Source organism: Phacochoerus africanus, chromosome 10 (assembly GCF_016906955.1).
Source record: "Phacochoerus africanus isolate WHEZ1 chromosome 10, ROS_Pafr_v1, whole genome shotgun sequence".
Lineage (NCBI taxonomy): Eukaryota > Metazoa > Chordata > Mammalia > Artiodactyla > Suidae > Phacochoerus > Phacochoerus africanus.
In genome coordinates, this window is record NC_062553.1 from 73,637,754 (window position 1) to 73,659,212 (window position 21,459).

The 21,459-nt window shown below is 44.2% G+C and overlaps 1 protein-coding gene across 2 annotated transcripts in view; it reads left to right on the forward strand.

Moving 5' to 3' along the window:
* The window catches only part of FRAS1 (Fraser extracellular matrix complex subunit 1), a 274,927-nt gene that overhangs the window by 68,484 nt on the left and 184,984 nt on the right, over nt 1-21,459 (forward strand). For both annotated transcript variants that reach the window (XM_047798478.1, XM_047798479.1), the window contains exons 14-18: nt 112-252; nt 2,091-2,231; nt 3,521-3,697; nt 18,371-18,511; nt 20,814-20,957. In XM_047798478.1, the coding sequence (XP_047654434.1) occupies nt 112-252; nt 2,091-2,231; nt 3,521-3,697; nt 18,371-18,511; nt 20,814-20,957 (744 nt within the window). The remainder of the gene's footprint in view (nt 1-111; nt 253-2,090; nt 2,232-3,520; nt 3,698-18,370; nt 18,512-20,813; nt 20,958-21,459) is intronic.

The window sequence follows — 21,459 nt, forward strand, 5'->3', positions numbered from 1 at the left end:
AGAGACTGTGATTACTATGCTGATGCCAACTGCGGACATCGAGAAGAAGAGACTTTCTCTGCTCCCTTTGCTCACTGTTGATTTCCTCTGATGGTCTTCCCTCCCCCTTAGCTTGTGATCAATCCTGTAAGAGTTGTGGCCCCAGGAGTCCCAGATGTCTTACCTGTGTGGAGAAGACAGTGTTGCATGGTGGGAAATGCATTTCTGAGTGCCCTGGTGGGTACTACGCCGATGCCACTGGCAGATGCAGAGGTAAGACATGGGTGATCATTATCATCACTCTCATCGTCATCGTCATTATTGAAAAATAGTTAACACATATTTCATTATACTTGATGCTATATGCTGCTCATTTGGAAGTTTGTGTGTATGATGGGGGAACTCATATTAAAAGGAATGGCTTTTCTGAGTTCCTGTCGTGGCTTAGCTGTTAACGAATATGGCTAGCATCCATGAGGATGCAGGTTCGATCCCTGGCCTTGCTCTGTAGGTTAAGGATCTGGCGTTGCTGTGAGCTGTGGTGTAGGTCGCAGATGCAGCTTGGACCTGGTGTTGCTGTGGCTGTGCTGTAGGCTGGCAGCTGCAGCTCCAATTTCACCCCTAGCCTGGGAACCTCCTTTTGCCATGGGTGCAGCCCTAAAAAGCCAAAAGAGAAAAAGGAATGACTTTTCCTGTAGAGCCTGTGTGCCTCAGTATAGGCGTGGGTGGCTGCTGGAGGGTTAGAGTGATTCAATAAAGGTCTTTGGCATATTAGTCATCATTAGGGATCATCTGTTCTTCTTGAAATGCAAGAACAGCTTTCACATCATCACATAGCCCTTGTATACATGTAAACCACCGCTGACTTAGGTCGTGGGTGGGACACAACCATTCCTTGGATGGCGTTTATAAACACATATGTAGGCAACTGCAGAGCACCACAAACATACTATAAAGAAGTAAACTGAGTTTGACAGCCTGTGAAGCTCAAGTGTGTATCTATAGAAAAGTTGGTTTTATGTGCTGTTTATATGGTGTTTCTCTCAGATCTACACCCCTTAGCTAGGAAACATTCCTGTTTGAGATGGGAACTTACTGCCGCCTAGGAGGCCTTGATTGCCCCTCTTCTCCAAAATGAACACACATAGTATTACTTCCACATGCAGCATCCGCTCAAGGCAGGATCTGCAGACCCATCCCACGGCCTGGGCTTAGCACCTCCTGTCTGTTCGCCACCCTCTTTGCTCATCCATGTCCATCCCTCTTCCTCGGTATCCTGCCCACCATGGTCTCATCCTCCCCCCACACTCCCCTCTCCCAGCTCCTGACCATTGTCCTCTGGAGCCTCCTTCCAGTGTCTCAGTCCTGTCCCTTAGGATAGCATGGTGCCATCTGTCTCGTGGAGTCAGAGACATCCCACTGTTACCACCTGGGACCAGAGCAGTGGAGGTACGATCCTGACATTGCCGTACGCAGCGGTCAGATTCTTTAATGTAATTCTTACTTGGAATCCTAGACTGTCCAGCTGTAAGTATCTTAAATGACCATTTAGTCCAAGCTCTCCCTGTGCATTTGCCAAGGACTAGAGGCCTGGAGAGACCCAGATTTGGCTAAGGACATAAACTAACAGACACATTGGTCCAAACACCAGTGCTCTCAACACTCAGATCCGTGAACATTGGACTCTTCCCCATTCGCATGGGGAGTTTTAGGTTCATGCAGACCTAGGGCTAAATCTCACAGCTGCTACCAATTAGCTTTGTGATCTTGGGTACATTTTTTAACTTCCCAAGACCTCAGTTTTCTCACCTGTAAAATGGGGAGAATAGTACCTACCTCTTAAAGTTACTATGGAGATTTCAAGTGGCAATATGTATAAAACCCCTTAATGCGAACACTAAAGAGCAGCTAATAAACAATAGCCAGAGCATGGATGGATGATGGGTAACAGGGCAGTATGGGCTGTTCTGGTGATGTAACCACCTCCAAACACATATTTTCCCTGACAATGCGACCGCTGAAGGCGGATTGAGTGACAGAGGAGAGGGCTTCCTAGCACAAGAAGCAGACTCCTCGATCTCATTGTGTTCCCCTCCCCCTCTCTTCCTCAGTTTGTCACAACTCGTGTGCCAGCTGCTCCGGACCCAGGGCCTCTCATTGTACAGCCTGCACCCACCCCCAGGCTCTGCGCCAAGGCCACTGTCTGCCCAGCTGTGGAGAGGGCTTCTACCCTGACCACGGCATCTGCAAAGGTATTGCTGGGGTCACCATCCTTGAGAAACCTTCCCATCACAGGAGCATATATTTAAGCTATTATGGGGGGCAACTTTTCCTCTAGTGTATTCTATATGGTTATGTATGCATCGTATGCTTTTTTTTTTTTTTCATTTCCAAAGGATAACCTGAAAAATCACATTTGAATATTTGTGAAGATACCCAAAAGATTATGGTTTTTCTGGCCATCCTGGAGCGCAATGTCCTTCCCTTTACCGTACATGAGAACCAACCCACCTCTTAGTACCTCCTTTTTCTCTGCTCTGAGCGTTACTAATGTTTTTCGTAGTCATTTTGTTTCTCCCTGAAGAACTTCTTTTTGTTAATGATACTGCTGAGCAAACTGAGAGTTACTCGCACTGCCTCTGGGCTGAGTAAAATAGAAAATCTTTAATAGCTGTTTGCCGAAAAGGCTTTGGGCTCCTGAGGAGGGCAGTATCATTTGAGCCTCTTGAAACCAGAACATAGGGAGCAAACTCTTTAATTAAGTGAAGTTAATTTATGTTTATTTCTATGTAGGGCACCTTGGAAAAGTTGTGGGAATAGTTACAAGAAAAACACCTAGAAGACAGGGCAGCTGCAATAAATGTTCTGAAGAAGAGAATCTTTTAGAGATTCTTAAAGGACAGGGGGAGTTCCTGTTATCAGAATGTGAGCATGAGGGATTTGGAATACTCTGGCTCTGATTTTCACCAGTAGCCAAGGAAAACCCAGAGACTGTGATGGGTTGTAAAGTCTTGTTGCTTTTCTAAAGGGGTCTCTTCCTTGTCTAGAAAAGCAGACTTTCCTCACATAAATTCTAAGAGGGATTCGTTTCCTGGACATCTCTATAGTGGGTGATGGATGACATAATGGACAGTAACTCAACTACTATTTTTACAGAAAATATAGTAATGGCCTTTATATGTGCGCGTCTTAAAATCGTCAATAGAAACTGAGCTATCATGTTAAATCATCATTCAGTCTATGTGAATCTCTGGAAAACCAAGCCAGTGTTGTCCAGTTTTCTCTTTCCCCCCCATGATCTAGCCTAGCAGCCCTTCCAGGACCTGAGAGACGTTACCAGTTAATATCACCTTCCCTTGGCCTCTCACAAGTACTGTTAGCATCACCCTGTGCTTTGTGGAGAACACTAGAAAAAACAGTTTTCGTAAAGGATATATCTGGTGAACTTTTCTAAGTGGTTTTGATTTAATTAGGGACTCCCCTGGGTTGCAAGACATCTAAGACCCTTGCATTGTTTTCTGCATTTTATTCCTCTTGACAGCCTGTCACCCCTCTTGCCTGACTTGTGTGGGTCCAGAGCCCTCTCACTGCACCCAGTGTATGAAGCCGGAGGAAGGACTGCAAGTTGAGTCGCTGTCTGGGACAAACATCACTGCCGGCAAGTGTCTACCCCGGTGTAGAGCCCAGTTGTACTTGGAGAGCACTGGGCTGTGTGAAGGTGAGTAAGCCTGATTGGAGGAGATGGTAGGGAGCTCCTGGGCTTACCTCTTGAGAGATCCTGTGAGTGGGACCAAAGCCGGAAGATCTTTGTTTGCCCATTGCTCCTGGATGCTTGCGGATGGAGCACAAGACCCACTGGTGAGAGTGGCCCCCTCGGTTGTTCTCCTTCCCTTTGTGAATAGCAGATGCTCTAAACAGCTGGTTCCTCTTGCTCTACGGTCCCCAGAGTTGCACTCACAGAAATTCCAGGTAGGGGGTCTTTCAGAGACAGTGTGAGTAGCTGAGACAGACTCAGAGTTCATGAGAGAATTCCACTTACTGTTTATTGTGATTTGCCACTCTGAATATGAATTGGTTCCTTCAGGGCAAAATCTGGACTTCTGTCAAAATTTAGAAGTGATCCCTGCCATTGCCTTGGCATATCATCTACGGAGAGTTGATGGCATCCTGAACAATTTTGCTCAATACTAGATCATCTATAAGTGGTTGAGGAGATAAAGGGGGAATTATATATACATAATTTATTGGGAGGTAGGGGATCCCCCTCTCTGCTCCAATAAGACTCTTCTTTGCTGTTGGATAAATTATTTGACTCTTATGCTACTTGGAAAAAATTCATTACTCATATTTTTTGTTGTAAATATATGTTCATTAAAGAGAATTTTGAATGTAGAGAAAAGCAGAAAAACAATCTGCCCACTGTCTACCACCTAAGCCCAGTTGCCTTTACCATTTTGCTGTAATATACCTGATTCTTTTTTCCTGTACATAGCTTTGAGTTTTTATTTTTGCAAGGTAACCATAAGCACACTATAGATTGAATTTTGTACTTTACAAGCCCACTTATTAAAGAGGCTTCAGTTTTACATTGGATTATACCCTCATGTGGAAATGCTGAATTTCAAGATTAGGTTAAAAGATTTTGGACACTGAGTTATATGGCATAGTAGGAAGTATGCGGAATTAGAATACAGAGACCCTAGACCAGACACTCAAGCTCTCTGAGCCTTTGCATCCACAGCATTAAAACAGAGATAATTATCTTGCACACAAGCTTTTTGCCAGGATCGAAGGAGGTGCAGTGTGTGAAAGTGCTAGGTGAATCGTAGAGCCCTCGTGAGCAATTGGTATAAATCTCATTCCATATACTCAGGTGTTCAAGAACATCATAATGTCAACTCCCTCACCCCTGCTCCCTGGGATGCGCCAGGTGGCAAGGGGTTTCCATGGTGCCAAAATTGGGAGGAAGGTCTCTACTCCCCATGTTGCCAATAGTGGGATCCGGCTGCTTGCTGCTTGAAAGCTAATGCTCGAGAAGCAAAGTTGGTGGAAAGGAAAGTTTGCTTTATTTTGGAAGTTGGCAACTGGGCGAGAGGGTGGACTCGTGTCCAAAGGGCGACTCCCCACTGACAGTCGGTGGGAAGGAGCTTTGAAAAGGGGGGTTTCAGGTGTGTGTAGGTGGAGGGAGGGGCTGCATGCAGAAACAGCATGGTCAGCGCTGACAGTCACCTTGCACCGCCATCATGCCATGGTCTGACCAGCATTTGCTTGGTGGTTTTAAGCATAGTTAATCTTCAGCTCTAGGGTCAGTTTTATTCCCATTCTTTGAGGCCATTTCTTGGAATTGTTGCATATTATGACATGGCTACAGTCTGGTCGTCATATAGTTAACTTCTTCCACCTGGTGAGGGTTTCAGTGTCTACAAAACAGCTCGCAGGATACAGTTCAGAATATTGTATAGCCCTTGAAGAATAACTTAAAGCCCTTGGCTATATTTAATGACTAAACTTATTATTTGGTCTTGTTTGATGGTTTTCCTTAGCTTCTACATTTCTTTTTTTCCTTCTTTTTTTGTCTTTTTGACTTTTCTAGGGCTGCTCCCGAGGCACATGGAGGTTCCCAGGCTAGGGGTCAAATTGGAGCTGTAGTTGCCGGCCTACACCACAGCCACAGCAATGTGGGATCTGAGCCGCGTCTGCGACCTACACCGCAGCTCACGGCAACGCCGAATCCTTGACCCACTGAGCAAAGCCAGGGATCGAACCTGCAACCTCATGGTTCCTAGTGGGATTCATTAACCACTGAGCCATGACGGGAACTCCTACATTTCTCTATTTCTCTGATTAAACTTACTCTTTGGCTAAAATTTTTCTACAGAGAAGAGGCAGGCCAAGGTCACGGTGGGGTTAGGACCCTAGGGTCCTGCTCCCTTTCACCCTTACGCCTGGTGTCTACCGTTGTATTCATTGACCAGACTATTGTGGCTTGAATTCTCATGACTGTTTCCACAACCACTTCAGAACCATGGAGACTTTGTTGCTAAGAGTCCCAATGCCTTCCCAGGTCACACACCACACTGACTTCATTCTGATCCCAGGAGAAATAAAGAAGAAATCTTCCCAGGCTACTCAGTGGAGTTAGCCTCTTCCTACGATTTTGACCACTATATTAAAAACGAAAAAGAGGGGATTTGGAGAGGGCTCAGAAAAGAGACACAAAAATGATTAACATTTTTACAGTGATATTGTTAATAAAAATTGGAGTAACCAGGGCTCTTCAGCCAGAAAATAGTGTTCCTGTTGATTTGGTGCATTCCATAATGTGGACACTGTGAGAAGTACCTTATTGGTTTTGTTCCTTGGTCCTGATACCCACCTTATGGGGTGAGTGGGACAACTGTTTTAGAGGAGAAGAAAGTGAGGCTGGAGAAAGTTAAGGCTATAATTTGCTCAACCGCATGTAGCCAGAGGGGGGTAGAGCCCAATGGGAACCTGAGTCAGCCAGACTCCAGCATCCGTGCTCTCCCCCAGGATGCTACTATGCTACAGTCGCTGAAGGGGCAAAAGCACAGCATTGCTACGCTGCAGGATTGAGAGGTTTTAAGTTTAAGAAACTATCCTCAACAGAGGCAGACGTTCTGGGAATCCCTGTATATAGACACCTTTTTCAAAGGATTAGAATCTAATCCCTCTGGAATGGTTTAATTATGGCCCCACGTGAAAAGGCTAGATTGACCCCTTGAGGGTCTCGTAGCCTCGTGATTTTATGCTAATTTAACATAATATTATTACACATCACATGCATCACATTCTACTCATATTTATTACCAAATCCCGCACAATCTCTGCTAGGTAGATTGTTGTACTCAATTTATAAGTGCTGAGAATGTAATAGAAAGAGGGTAATTGAGTTGCCCAAGAGTCTGTTGGGAAACTGAACTCGACCACCGGTTGTTTCCAGCCACACCTGAGTATCGAGCGTGCTGGTGGATGTGTTCCTGTCACTCATCCTGTATCTCCAGCAACCTTTCCGCCTTCCCACAATCTGTTCCATTTTTGATTCTGGGAAGTGTTGTCTCTGAACTCGGGCCTGGGAGCCCTGTGAGACTGCATAGGGCCCTCCTTCTCTCACACACACAAGAACTAGCCTTGCCTCTTTAAAGAACATTTTGGAGAGCTGGAGTTTCTATGTGTGTTTGCCATTGAGAGTTGATTTTACAGCCCTTTTGATCTCAAGTGCTTTTCTATAAAGAAGAAGAAGAAGGAAAAAAAAAACCCCTACATTTTCTGGAACTCTCCCTTTTCCTTTCTCTGAGACTGCAGCACAGAGTGATTAGAATATTACTGCAGCTAATGAAAGCAAGAGGCAGACGCATTATTGGGAGAAGCAATTCACTTAGAGTTTGAATATTGTCAGAAGTTATTATAAAAGTTTCTACTCTGAGCTACATGACACACCAGGAATTATCTAGTGGAAGATGAAGCAAATTTGCTCAAGATATTTGACTAAGACCCAAGTCTGTGATTGGGAGACAAAAAATATAAAATTAACACACAGTGACCAAAGAGGATATTGTTTCTTGTTAGCTGGAGAACAGTCTACCTTTTTCCATTCCTTCTACAGATGTTTACTCAGTGTCCCCTGAGTGCCAGGCATTGTCGAGACATTTGGGATGCACTCAGGAATGAGCCAGATGAAATTCCTGCTCCCGTGGAATTTATATTCTAGTGTGAGAAATAGATAATAATAAATGAAGGAGAACAGCAGCAACAATACCCCTGTGTACCCTTGGCTAGTGGTCTGTACTGTGAAACCCACAGCAGGGGGTGGGCTGAAGTCAGCCGCAAAGCAGAAGCACTTTGGTGAGATGAGGACAGAAACCTACCTGTGTTTGGCCTGTGTTTTTGGCTCATTCTCAAAAATGAACTTGAGCACTTCAAAAGATGGAGCTTTGACCTTATATTTCTTTTTTCCCATGGCCTCTGTGTTTCCCAAGTGTGGCTAAAATTGCTAATGCAAAATAAAATCTGTTATTAGTCATAAAAGATAATATGGAGGCATTTTAGTAGTCAACCAAAATTGTGCGTGTTTAGTAAATGAGTAGTAGCTTGAATATTAGAAGATTATTCATTGAGAACTATGTCTAGATACTCATATTACAACAGAACAAAGGGTGGGGGGGAAATGTATACATATAAGGAAAACTTGATCCCCTTGCTGTACAGTGGGGAAAAAAATAAATTAATAAAATAAAATAAAATGAGGAACCTTTAAAAAAAAAAAAAGAACATTATTCAATCCTAAAAGAAGGATTTTTATAATTTTATCCAGAGTTCATCTCACCTGTTTAAGTGATGGTTTACTAGCATTGACAGATTGTAGTTACTAAAATAAATGAAAAACCTACGAAACATCTGCCAACACCCTTGCACAAATAAAACAAATGAATAAAAACCCAAGTCCTCCAAAACAAGATCAGAGACCAGCTCTCACTTTTCCATTCATCTTCTGCACTGACTTTCCATGCCTCTGTGAGTTTGTGTGAGTTTAGGTAAGGTCGCCATGGTAGAGCTGGGTAGGGGCTGCTATGTTACCCAACCCTAGGGGCACCATTCTCACAGTAATTTATGGGACCGGTGCCTCCTGGCGTCACTGAGTGATGGAGCAGCCCATGTGGCTGAACATGGCGGCCCAGGGTGATGGATGGGAGGAAGCACTGGGCTGTTGTCACTGTAAGGCCTCCTGTCCCCCATGCATGTCCCTAGTTCAGGTCAGATTGCTCAACTCAGCCTCAGATTCTCCTTCCATTCTTGTTGAGGATTTTTTTTTTCTTCCCCTTTTAAAGGATTCAACAATTTTGAAGGCTTTGCTCTTAATTTAGGTCTCTGTAGAGCAGAACTTCTCATAGGAATCTCCTGGGAATCTTGTTACAGTGTGAATTCAGATTCAGTAGGTCTGGGGTGGAGTCTGAGCATCCACATTTATTACCTGCTCCTGGTCCTCTGAGTAAGCAAAGCCTCTGGTGAAAGAACGATAAGTATATCACCTTATGATATCACTGGTGTACAATAGCAGTTTTTTTTTAAATTCCTAATTTTGTTTCTTATTGCATGTATTTTGCATATTATAGAAACTTTTACAAAATTAAGATGAAGAAAACAAAAACATCTATTACTAGGTCACCTAGATTTAGCAAATCAAAATACAGAATTTTTTAAAGAATCTAATATGAAATTCTATGGTAAAATTTTTGAACGCCTCTATCAAATTACTCTAAACGAAAAGATTGATTGTCAAAATCTGCCCAAGAAGAGATAGAAAGCCTGAATAAATGAAAAGTCATACATAACATGGAAAAGGTTAAAGAACTTCCTCTAAAAGACTGCTAGGCTTAGACAGTTTAATGTGTGAGTTATTAGACCATCTAAAACCCAAATAAATAAATCATATAATATTATAAAATGCCAGAGCATAGAAGGTAAAATATTTTAGAATACACTTTTTTTTTATTGGCCCAGCCTAATAACACTAATGCCAAAATTAGAGCATTAGAAAGAGAAAACCTGTAGATTTTAGATAAGGCCTCTTTAAAAACATCAAATTGAATTCAGCACCATATCAAGAGTTTTAGTATTTGTATAAAGTTATGTTAAGAATATATAGATAGGAGTTCCCATTGTAGCTTAGCGGTTAACAAACCTGACTAGTAGCCATGAGGTTGTGGGTTCACTCCCTGGCCTCTATCAGTGGGTTAAGGCTCCGGCTTTGCTGTGAGCTGCGGGGTAGGTTGAAGAAGTGGCTCATATCCAGTGTTGCTGTGGATGTGACATAGGCTGGAAGCTGCAGCTCTGATTTGACTCCTAGCCTGGGAACTTCCATATGCCCACAGGTGCAGCCTTAAAAAGCAAAAAATATGGATAGATAGATAAATTTGTATTAAGATACCTATTAGATAATTTATCATATCAAAATGTCAGAGGAGAAAAATGTGATCACTTTTATTTGCTGAATATCTGTCTAACTAGTTCAATGGTCTACTCTTTTTTTCTTTTAATCATGATCTATTCTTCATCTAAGGAAAAACCTCTTAGTAACTTAGGAAGATGTGAGTATAGGATTAGGAAATAAAAACACTTAGCACCCCAAAAATGTTTACTATGTCCCAAATATTACCTGAGATATTGTAAAATATTTTTCACTGTTTATCTGAAATGTAAATTTAACTTTTAGGTGTCCTTTATCTTATCTGTAATCCTACCTATATAATCCTTCTATCTTGAGAGAATATCTTCTAATATTTTGGCATAGATTTTACAGTTCTTTACACACACACACATACATACATCACGTTTTAGTTGATACAATTCCTTACAATGAAGAATTTGATTGGAAATCCTGTGAATTTATATTTATTCCCACTTTAAAGGTGCAGAGGAATTCCCTGGTGGCCTAGTGCTTAAGGATCTGGCATTGTCACTGCTGTGGCTTGGGACACTGCCGTGGCTTGGGTTCTATTCCTGGCCCAGGAACTTCGCATGCCACAGGCGCAGCCTAAAATTAAAAATAAAAATAAGGCTTAGAAGGAACCACCTAAAGAATAATTTAGCAATGGGAGATCATGGACTCTAACAGGGGACATCCTTGCTTAGGAAACAGTTTCTTCTTTCCAACCTAGATCCTTGTTCTTCATGTCACCCTAGAGCTTTGCAACTTCATTTCAGGCCAGGCCATCGCCATTAATGATCCAGCTGAGTCACCTTGTCAACAGTTTGGCAGTTGTAGAGCAGGGTGGGGCATGAACATGGTTAGGATGATGAGATTAGCCATGATTCCCGTGACTCTATGGCAAATTAATGAATTTTTAAAAAATTTCCTACACAGCTCAGCAAGAGGGTTCAAGATAATACGATTTTGAGGTAATTATAAGTTTTATTTAAAATGTAAATTCTGTAGTCCAACAATGGATTTTACCTACCTAGTGATGTTTCTAGAGTTACATCCCTGGAAACATTGTGTTTCAAAAAAGAATGCAGAGATAATAAACATGCCAGTGGCCCCCATCCCTGCATCCCTGCCTTTTCATTATACTTGGAATGATCACTTCAGGGAAACATCAGGGAAATTTTTGCCACTAAATTTTTCCAAGCCTTCTTTTTTCAGTCTTGGAGATGGTGTTCCGTCCTTAGGCAGATCTTATTGCATGGGGCACAGTCACACAAAAGCGATACAAGTTTGGCATCCATTATTTTTTTTCCAGTTTTATTGCGATAGAAGTGACATATAACATTAAAGTGTATAACATGGGGATTTGATATACGTTTATACTGCAAAATGATCACCACAAGAAGTTTAGTTGACATCCAACCCCTCACATATTTTCCTTGAGATGAGAACATTGAAGATTTACTCTCTTAGCAACTTAGATATCTACCAGACAGTATGGTTAAGTCTATTCACCATGCTGTGTGTTACCTCCCCAGAACTCACCTGTCTTATACCTGGAAGTGTGTACATTTGACTTCCTCCGCTGTCTCCCCTCGTCTCAGTCTGTGTCTGAATCTTATTCAGCCCGGTTCTAGTTCTTGGTTGTCTCTCACATTTTTGTGATTATCCAAGCCACTTTCTTTGTTCTCAGTGGCTCCCAGTAGTTGAGGGTGTGCCAAGCCCTGTCCCAAAGGGGAGGGTCTCAGTTAGCACCTGGAATCAGGCTGGTTGGAGCCAGACCCTCTGGCAGCAGCTTCTAAATTGTGCAAGTGGACCTCTTTCAGAGGAAGACTGGCAGCTGGGCATTCCTGTGCCCTCCCTCTGCACTGAGCCCCGAGGGGGTGGCAGGTTAAGGACTCTTCTTCTGTTCGTTACTGTCCCACCGAACCCCTGGATCCAACCCTGCTGATTACCAGCGTCAGGCCACCAGTGGGTGTGTCCTTTGGGCAGCAGCCAAAGGGCCCCAGATGTGCACACAGGCCCTTTTCAGGGAGTCAGAGTGACTGGAGCAGGACAGAGGGAGCGTGTGACTCTGGTGTCCCCCTGCCTCCCAGAGCTCAGAAGGGGATTGTAAGGCACTGGCCTTTTATGTGTGTTTTAAAGGAGAAGCCTGGTCCTCAGGCTGCAGCCTTTTATACATGCAAATATATCTCTTTTGGGAAAAGTCTGGGTGTTTCTGACCAAAGTCTCTGCATGACGCCCTAGGAAGAGGCCACCCCAATTTCTAGTGAGCCTGGAAGGCCTTTGTTTATCTGCTCTAGTCTCACAGGTCTTCTGGATGCAAGTCCCATTGGCTTTCAGAGCTAGAGTTTTGGAGGCCCATTTCTCAGGTGGAAGTCTCAAAGTTGGGGTGCTAGATGTTAGGTCCAAATCCTTCACTCCTCAGGGAGAAGCTAGGTGTTGTGAGTTCTCCGCTTTTGCTCTTCCAGGGGTAGGGTTTACGGAAAGAGTGTGTCTCGACCTTCCTACCTGTTTTAACATGGGTGTTTTTCCTCACTCACCTAATGTGTAGGAGTTGCCCTGCTAGTTTCTGGATTTCCTTCATAAGGAATCATTCTGTGTGTAGCTGTAGGTTTGGTGTGACCTTGGGAGGAAGTGAATTCAGGAGCCTCCTATGCTGCCATCTTGGACCAGAATGTCACATTCTTTTTTTTTAAATTAATTAATTAATTTATTTTTTGCTCTTTAGGGCCACACTTGGGGCATATGGAAGTTCCCAGGCTGAGGTCAAATTGGAGCTGCATCTGGTGACCTACGCCACAGCCACATCAACACCAGATCCCCAACCCACTGAACAAGCCCAGGGATTGAATGAACCCCCATCCTCATGGATGCTGGTTGGATTTTGCTGTGCCACATTGGGAACTCCTGTCACATTCTTTTTTTTTTTTTTGGTCTTGTTTTAGGGCCACACCTATGGCATGTGGAGGCTCCCAGGCTAGGGGTTGAATCAGAGCTGTAGCCTCTGGCATATGCCACAACCATAGCAATGCCAGATCCGAGCGGAGTCTGTGACCTACACTACAGCTCACGGCCATGCCGGATCCTTAACCCACTGAGCGAGGCCAGGGATCGAACCTGTGTCCTCATGGACACCAGTCAGATTCATTTCTGCTGAGCCACAATGGGAACTCCCTCGCATTCTTTTTTAAATAAAAAAATTCACTGATTATTTTAGTTAGTTAACTTGCTTTTGGTGAATGGGAAGAAATAACGTGTCTTGTGGTATTTTGATCTATTTAGTTGCTCCAAAGATTCACCAAAGGCCCCAAGGCACAGAATTTTAATTTAAGAAATAAATGGGCAGGAGTTGGTATGCTCTGTTTACAAGAATGCTATCAGTTATGAAATTGGGATTCCCTTGCATTAATTGAATCAAATCCGTGGCATCTCTATGAAGCAGCTCTCTTGAATGTAGTCCCTAGAGTGCTGACATAAGCTGTACAAATGCATGCCTTCTGGAAATGTTCACTCTTCCTCACTTTCCCCATCTTGTTTTTATAGCATGGGTGTGCTACACTTTAGGGATAGAAAGATGAAAATAATATAGAACATGCCTTAAGGAAAGCGAGATCAAGTGGGGGAGACTGACATCAAACAAGTAATTAAAAGAACATGATACATGTTGTAATGGCAGTAGGCACAAGATACAGAAAGAACACAGACAAAGGAGGTAGGTTGTCTAGCGGAGAGGGTCTGAGGAAAGACTTGCAGGGGGAAAACCACATCATTAATGGGAGTTGACCAGGGAAGAAGGTGGGAAGGGGCGTTCCAGGCCAGGGAAGCAGCAGCTGCATTTGGAGCAGCCCCACGCACTTGGTATTCCTGCAGTGTCAAGGCCACACGGGTGTCATAGGGAGGGAAACTGGAGACTCGGGGGTGAGTCCACTTATGAAGGGCGGTATGTGCTGTGCTGAGGAGTGTGGAGTTGACACTGTCGGTTTTGGAAAACCACAACAGGATGTTAAGTAGGAGGATAATTTGGTCTTTTTGCATTTTACAGCTATCAATCTGGTGGGGGGGGCAGCTAAAAGGGGAGACATGGAGTAGGGCTGGTGAGGAAGCTGCAGCATTAATCCACATCATGGCCGATGCTGAGGGTCATGGGGATGGTTAAGTTGTGATAGATTTGACAGATTTAAGAAATAAAAAGCAACGCATCTTGGACGTGTTTCGGTGATGGAAAAGGAGAAGTCTAGGGTTTTCAGCACGAGGGACTCGAACACAAAAGAAAGGCCAGGCAGGGGGTAGGATGTGGGCTTGGGGTGAATAATGAGTACAGTTTGAATGGAAAGAAGGTGATGTCATAATTTATATTAAGTAAATAGGGGTTGAGCTTGGAAGTGGATCATGGTAGTGTTTGGGGAATGAGATACCCTTGAAACTCCAAATCGAGATAGCCCCTAGGCAGTTAGATTTGTGTGGTTGGAGTTCAGGGTAAAAGTCAGAGCCGTACACATAAATCTGGGACTCGCCAGTCTGGAGGTCCTCACTAAGGCTACGGAGACGTTTGCCCAAGAGGGAGAAGCCAAAGGGCAGAGGGTACAAATTTGGAAAGCCACTGTATTCATGACGTCAACAGAGAAGGGCAGAAAAGAAATGATCCCAGAGAAAGGCGACAGGTGCTATCCCCTGCCTGCCTCCCCACCCACCCCACCGGTCCCGCTCAGTAAGTAGGAACTCGATTATGAGAACTTGTGACATGCCTGGGACAGGGGCTCTGACAGTACTTCGGGAAATCACAGAGATGGGGAAGATGTGATTTTCACTCTTAAAGGGTTCCCAGTCTGGTGGGGGGTTCAATCATGTTTATTTAAAAAAAAAAAAAAAAAAGAGTTCTTTTGTGACACAGTGGATTAAGGATCCAGCGTTGTCGCTGCAGTGGCTTGGGTCACTGCAGTGGTGTGGGTTCAGTCCCTGGCCTGGGAACTTCCACATGCTATGGACACTGGCCAAAAAAAAAAAAAAAAAAAAAAAGGGAAAGAAAGAAAGGAGAGATAAAAAGAGAAAGAAAGAGAGAGATAGAGAAAGAAAAAGAAGAGAAAAAGAGAAAAGAAAACGAAAGGAAAAGAGAACGAAGGGTGAGGAAAGGAGGGTGATTTTATTGAACTTCACTCTTGGGGTGTTCATCCCTCATCACAGTATATTCCTACTGCCCATCCTAGAGGATGTTGCTGTTTATATCGTCATTCAAGAGACATCTACCCCCAAATCTGCTTTGATATGAAAAGTTAAGAAAATTTACATGATAGGAAAATAGGGATGCTGGCCCACTTTTTATATTATTAAAAAAAAACAAAAACAAATAATAGAGTCCATTGTCTGAAATTTGAATAAAAACTGGAATGAACAAATAATTGCTATGTTTTCATTGTTTTAGGTGAAATTTTTACCGGAGTCAGGTTGACTGGAATTTACAGCCATCCGAGGACACTTCAAGTGCCGACATTTTTAGTGCTTAAGCGGCTCAGTTATGCTTTTTCAGAAATATATTCAGCCATCCCCTGGAAAGCTGCTCTCTAAAAATGTAGTATTACGTGGAGAAATTCTTCAGAACTTTTTTTCGGATCTTTTCCATCTATGCCCTGTAATGGAGTTAGTCTTCCTTGAAGGATCTTAGACTTCCAACCAGAACTTCTGCTATGAAATCAGCTTCCATAGAATGATAGACCCTCATAAAAGGCACTGAAATGGTGTCGACATTTGTAAAACCAGCACTAAACTGAAGTTTCATGAGCTTATTTTAAAGATGCAGAAACCTGTAGTTACAGAAATAACCACAGAGAAAAAAATACTTGGAGAGGATGGTCAAGGTACCCTTAGTGACCTGTCCTTACGCTTCTGTGCCACATGGCAACTAACTAGCCCATTATCTCTTTGGTTCTTAGACAGTTCCAATAAGGGCAGCTCTAAAGCCTGCCGTGAGGATGTTTAGCGAGACTTCTTCTAAAATCTAGTGAGTGGCAAAGGGACTTGTCTCCTGGCCCGTCAACCTTCTAACTCATTTGTCTTCATTGCTTTCTTGTTTTATATAATTCAGTAACAACCTTTATTCACATCGAGCCAGGTTATCACATTGATTTTGTGATCAAATGGGATGAAATAGGTTGTGTGCTCATAATGCATTAATTCTCCGTCTCCCAGTTTTCAATTCCACAGTGATACGCTTTGATTTTCTAGTTATTAGGGAGGTAAAACAGGAAGAACTGGGGATTTTAGCAATCTTGTAAAGTCTTGTATAAACATATTGATATTGTCATAAATATATTTAAGCATATAGATGTATGTTGTTGTCCCAGATCATCCTAGAAGGCTTTGTGTTGACAATATAATTCAGTTGCTTTTTGAAATATTGCCACCTTTCTATTACATGCTGTTTCATTTTGTGTTAAACATGTCTTAAATGAGCTAATGCGTATCCTTCTTTTATAATAATGTTTTCTTACCTCTTCTTTTTTTTTTTCCATTTCTTGGGGCCACTCCCGTGGCATGTGGAGATTCCCAGGCTAGGGGTCTAATTGGAGCTGTAGCCGCTGGCCTACGCCAGAGCCACGGCAACTCGAAATCCGAGCCGAGTCTGCGACCTACACCACAGCTCACGGCAACACCAGATCGTTAACCCACTGAGCAAGGCCAGGGATTGAACCTGAAACCTCATGGTTCCTAGTCGGATTTGTTAACCACTGAGCCACAACGGAAACTCCTTCAGTTTTGTTTTTTAAAGTGGAAATATTCTCTCAGTGATTCCAAAAAACTTGGGGAAAAAAATTCCTGTGACTTGTGCTATGAGAGCACAATCTTAAAAAAAAGAAAAAGAAAAAAAAAGGAAATCATTTAAAAAACTGGAGCTCTGGCTCTGTTTTCCTAGAATAATAAATACAGTTGAGTAGATATAAAGCTCTGTAGCGTTATCGAGGGATGATAATCAAAATGTTTATCAACCAGTAAGGCAGGGTGTACTGCCCAATCCCAGTGGGTACTGGCCTTAGCTCAGGTGCAGGGTCCCACAGGCTCCTGGTACCAGTGTTAACCCTGGGTTATGGTCAAGGCAGGGGGGTCGGGTGGAACCAAGGCTGCAAGGGAGCACCAGAAGGCTCAGGGCAGCAGTCGTATACCAGCCAGATACTGGGAGTTTCCTACTTCAACCACCAGTACGACTGGACCAGGATAGCCTAGCTTATATCAGCCCCACATAAACCAAAGATGGGAATTTACATTTTCATTGGGGGTTGGTAGAAATGGAGACTCCAGTGGTGTTACATCCCTTCTCATTCTTCCAAGCTGCCAGCCTTTAAGTCTTTGATATTTGATAGAGGGGGGCCAAGAGGAGACTGAGAGTGGTTCCCTGGAGTTGCTGAGTCTTGTCCATTGGACAGAAGCTGGCCTGAAATGCACGGGCACATCCACATGGGGAAGAACCAGATCACTGTCTGATTCACAGCTGTTTGTCCAGCATGTAGCCCAACTTGAGGCTCAATAACAAAGGAATCCATGAGTGATTGGAAGTGAATGACTGGCTGTTTCAAATTGTAGGTTTAGTGAGGTGGAGCGAGGACAGCAGATCAGGAGACGATTGCTGTAGGGAAGTTTGTTACTCACAGTTCCCAAGAGGAAGGGCATCGCGCATCCCGCAGGGGCCACCCAGGGAGGCACGAGGGTGGGAGGAGCCAAAGGAGCCTTGATTGTGGTTTTCTGTGGGAAGAAACAAGTGAGGCAGGGTAGACAACAACATTAGTGTCCACGGCAGGCCATGCAGCACCTATAGTTTATATCCTCTTACGGACATGCAGAAGCAGGAGCCTTGAGAAATTACACCACTTAGTCAAGGTCACAGAGCGTTGTGGTGGATGCTCTTATTCTGTTATACTCCATCTCCCATTTACCATATTCCAGTTACTTGCTGGTGTATCTGTTGATGCAGCAATTTGAGCAGCTCAAAACGTTGGACTGTGCTGTCCAGCCTCCATCAGAGAGTAGGCATCATATAAACCTCCGTGGAATCAATAAGTAAGGCTTCCATCACCTTCCGCTTTGATGTGAGCAGACCTTTGACAGGGGTGGTGGAGGAGCTATCCTCAGGGGAGGAGGCCTGTTTTGCAGCTTCCTGTTCTTAATCTGACATTTTCTGAGAATGGGCAGGTGGCAGGAAAGGAACGGATGACTCTGCAGGCAGTTATTTCTATTTTGTGGCACTAATGCTTTCTTAACCTGGGTTCTACCAAGGCTTGCTTCGTAGAATAAGTCCTTGCAAAGGTGTTGTGTGAGATGGGTGCTCTGTCCTTCGGAAAACGAAGCAAAAGTGCAGAACGTGCCCTGATGCAGGAATGTTAACGGGAGAGATGGAGCTGCGGTCCTTGTGGAAAGGCGACCTTCCTGATTGTCTCCACTGCTTTCTCTTTCTTCCAGCTTGCCACCCATCCTGTTTGGGGTGTGCAGGGAAGAGCCCGCAGAACTGCACTGCCTGCTTGCCCTCCCATGTGCTGTTGGATGGGCAGTGCCTCTCCCAGTGCCCAGATGGATACTTCAGCCAGGAAGGCAGTTGTACAGGTGAGTATGTAACGTGCTGGGGCGTATTCCCTGGGCCCACATCTCGTCTTCCTAATGCAACCAGGCTCTGTAATTAGAAAACTCATCCTACCAGGGGACCAGAATTGGGCTGTAAATCCTTGTCTTGAACTTGGAAGAGTAAAGGGACAGAGTGAGGGGAACAAGTGAATTCTGTTCACCCAACAGGAAGTGTGGGTGAAATGAAAAATTAAAATCAGCTTTACCCTCTGCATATAGCGAGCGATGGATTTAATGGCCATCATCACGGAGATGGGCTACTGCAAGCTCTAGTGCATTTGTGTAGGATCAGGCCTTTAGTGTCAGCTCCACAGTTCTCAGCCCCGCTTCCCCTTGGCTGCTCCTAATAGAGCAAAAGGAGGGAGAAGTATTTATTTTCTTCCTTGACATGTCAGTCCAATATGTTTTTAAGAGCACCTTCAGGGACAGAGATTCTGGAAATTACCAGTTCAGATTAGTGAAGGGTTTTATTGGAATTGACAAAGTACTAAAATTTAAGCACCTTATTGTAGCACTGTGTTTTCTTGTAGCTACAGAAAAAAAGAAAAGATAAAACACATTCTATCATGATTATGGTTTTATTTCCAAAAATAGACTATTGTGTCCAGCTTATAGGAAAAAGGCCATCATTATGAAATGATTTGGAATGTATTTCTGGAGTCAGAAAACATGTAGTCAATGTATAAAATATTTTTGAAATAAATTAAGAGTTGTTAGAGTCATCTGGCCTCAAACTCCAAAGACGAAATGTAATGTGAACACAAATTTAGACGATTGAAGATCAATATGGTATTTCCTTTGGAATTTTCTTCTCCCAAGTAGCTTTTTAATCTCTGTAGGCACCTAATGGGTAGCTTTACTTTAAACATTCTATCAAGCTCAGTGGGGAGCGTTCCTGGTTTCTTTGTCACCAGGGGTTGTCCTTGAAAACTGGGGTCTGTCCTTATGTGCTGTCGCCCTGGCCCGGTTGGTTTTTGTGTGTGGAAATTTGTTTCGGGCAGAAAAGTCTGAGGAGCTCGAACTCTTCACTGCCTGTGCTTCTGTCCGCTTGAAGCCAGCAGATGGATGGTACCACGAGCAGCAGGGCACCAAGGTCACTGGAAATATTCTGGCAGAGAGGAAGCGCTGGGAGGTGAAAATCATCCTGAGAGTGTTGGTATCTTTTGGGCAGGCATCTGCAAAGTTAAGAGCCTCAGGAATGTGGAAGGGCTGATGGTTAATGCTAGCTTTCTAATAAGCAGTTCATTTTCTTGCTTGCTTGCTTTTTTTTTTTTTTTTGGTATAAACTCCTTATCTTCTCTTGGCCTCTTGCCAGAAGATGTGAGAGGCAGTTGACTTTAGTGGAAATCTGTGCCTTTGCTTTCTACCAGCTCTGGGCCAAAAGGGACTTCTTGGTCATCGGTTCCAGCCAGCTCTAGCCAGCTCTGGGCCCTCCCCTCCCCTCCTCTTGGAATCAGTCAGGCTTAGGCCTCCTGGTCCTTGGCAGAGAAATTCTGCAATCTCCGTCCGCATGCTGACTCCCGCTGCCACCTTGGCAGCACAAATGTAGCTGCAGCTGCAAGCTTCTTTTATTCTTTGCCATCCTTGTCTTATTGCCTACACCGCCTGCTACTCACTGCTCTTTTGCAGTGTCTGCCTCTTAGTGATTTGGTGGGTTTTTCTGGGGAAAACATAGCTTTGCCAGTTTTGTCCAAGGAATTGACCTCCAAACCTGGTTCATGATAACCTCCAGAAAGAGGCCTTTTTCGGTCCTTTGTATTTTAATTAAGCATCGTTGCTAAAACAGGCATCCAAGTTGTGGCCTGAGGGAGAGCCCGGCTGGCGTCAGACTCAGGTGAGAGGGTTAGTTCCTCCTGCTGTGGATGGTGTCCCTTTGCCTGCCAGGGTTTTCTGAGACCCAAAATGTCTTCCTCTTCTCCCTGCATCCCTCTTTGAATCACCGTGTTTTACAGAGGGAGAGAGGCCTACCTCTTGCTCTCTGCCGTGTGACTTTGATCTAAACTTCCTTACCTACATAGGTGGGGATGGCCATGCTGAGCAGCCAAATCCTCTAATTTTTATGGCCCTAGACTCCATGTTCTGCTCCTGGAGTGTGTTTTCACTGACCCCAGAAACGCCGTCTTTAGGTCAGGCCTAAGGGTGTGCCAGGCTTGCTCAGGACTCTTCAAAAGATGATGAGTGTTTGAGGTCTGCTCCTAAGGTAGTTTGTGGAGCACATGAAATATTTCATGTGTGTACGTGCTGCGCTGCTAATGCCAATGCTGGTTCTTGTTTTTCCTTCTAGAATGCCACCCCACCTGCAGGCAGTGCCACGGCCCGTTGGACTCTGACTGCCTCTCCTGTCACCCGCATGTCCCTCTGGCTGGCGGGACCTGTAGGACCAGCTGTAAGGAGGAGCAGTTCCTCAACCTCGTGGGCTACTGTGCTGGTGAGTGAGTCCCCTTCACGGTCTCAGATATCACTGGCTGAAGGCACAGGGAAAAGGCTGGGGCTCTTCATGTCAGGCTTCGGAAGGTTCTTGTCCATGTCCTTTGTCCTCAGTTTAAGAGCTGTCTTTGGGGAGATACTTGTCTCCTGTCTGAAAACTCACTTCACTGCTTCCTCTCTAACATCCAGTAAGTACCTGCGGGTTCAAGTGGAATCTTCTCCTAACAATCTTGCAATTCCCCCAAAAAACATAGACCCTCACATGAAGGAAGCTTCAAGTCTTGATGATGGATCCCTGTGTGCTTGTTGTGCACTTCAGCTGAGGATAACAAGAAGTGTTTTCCAAACACTCAGTCTGAAGGCTGTCTCCCTCCTGCCTCTCTCCGGTCTCCCTCCCGTCTGCAGTGGAAAACCTTTGCCATCAGCCCCAGGCGCAAACATTTAGAGAGGTTGACCCAGGAGAAAGTCAGTTGTTTCAGAAAAGGGGATTTTTCCTTCTCAGA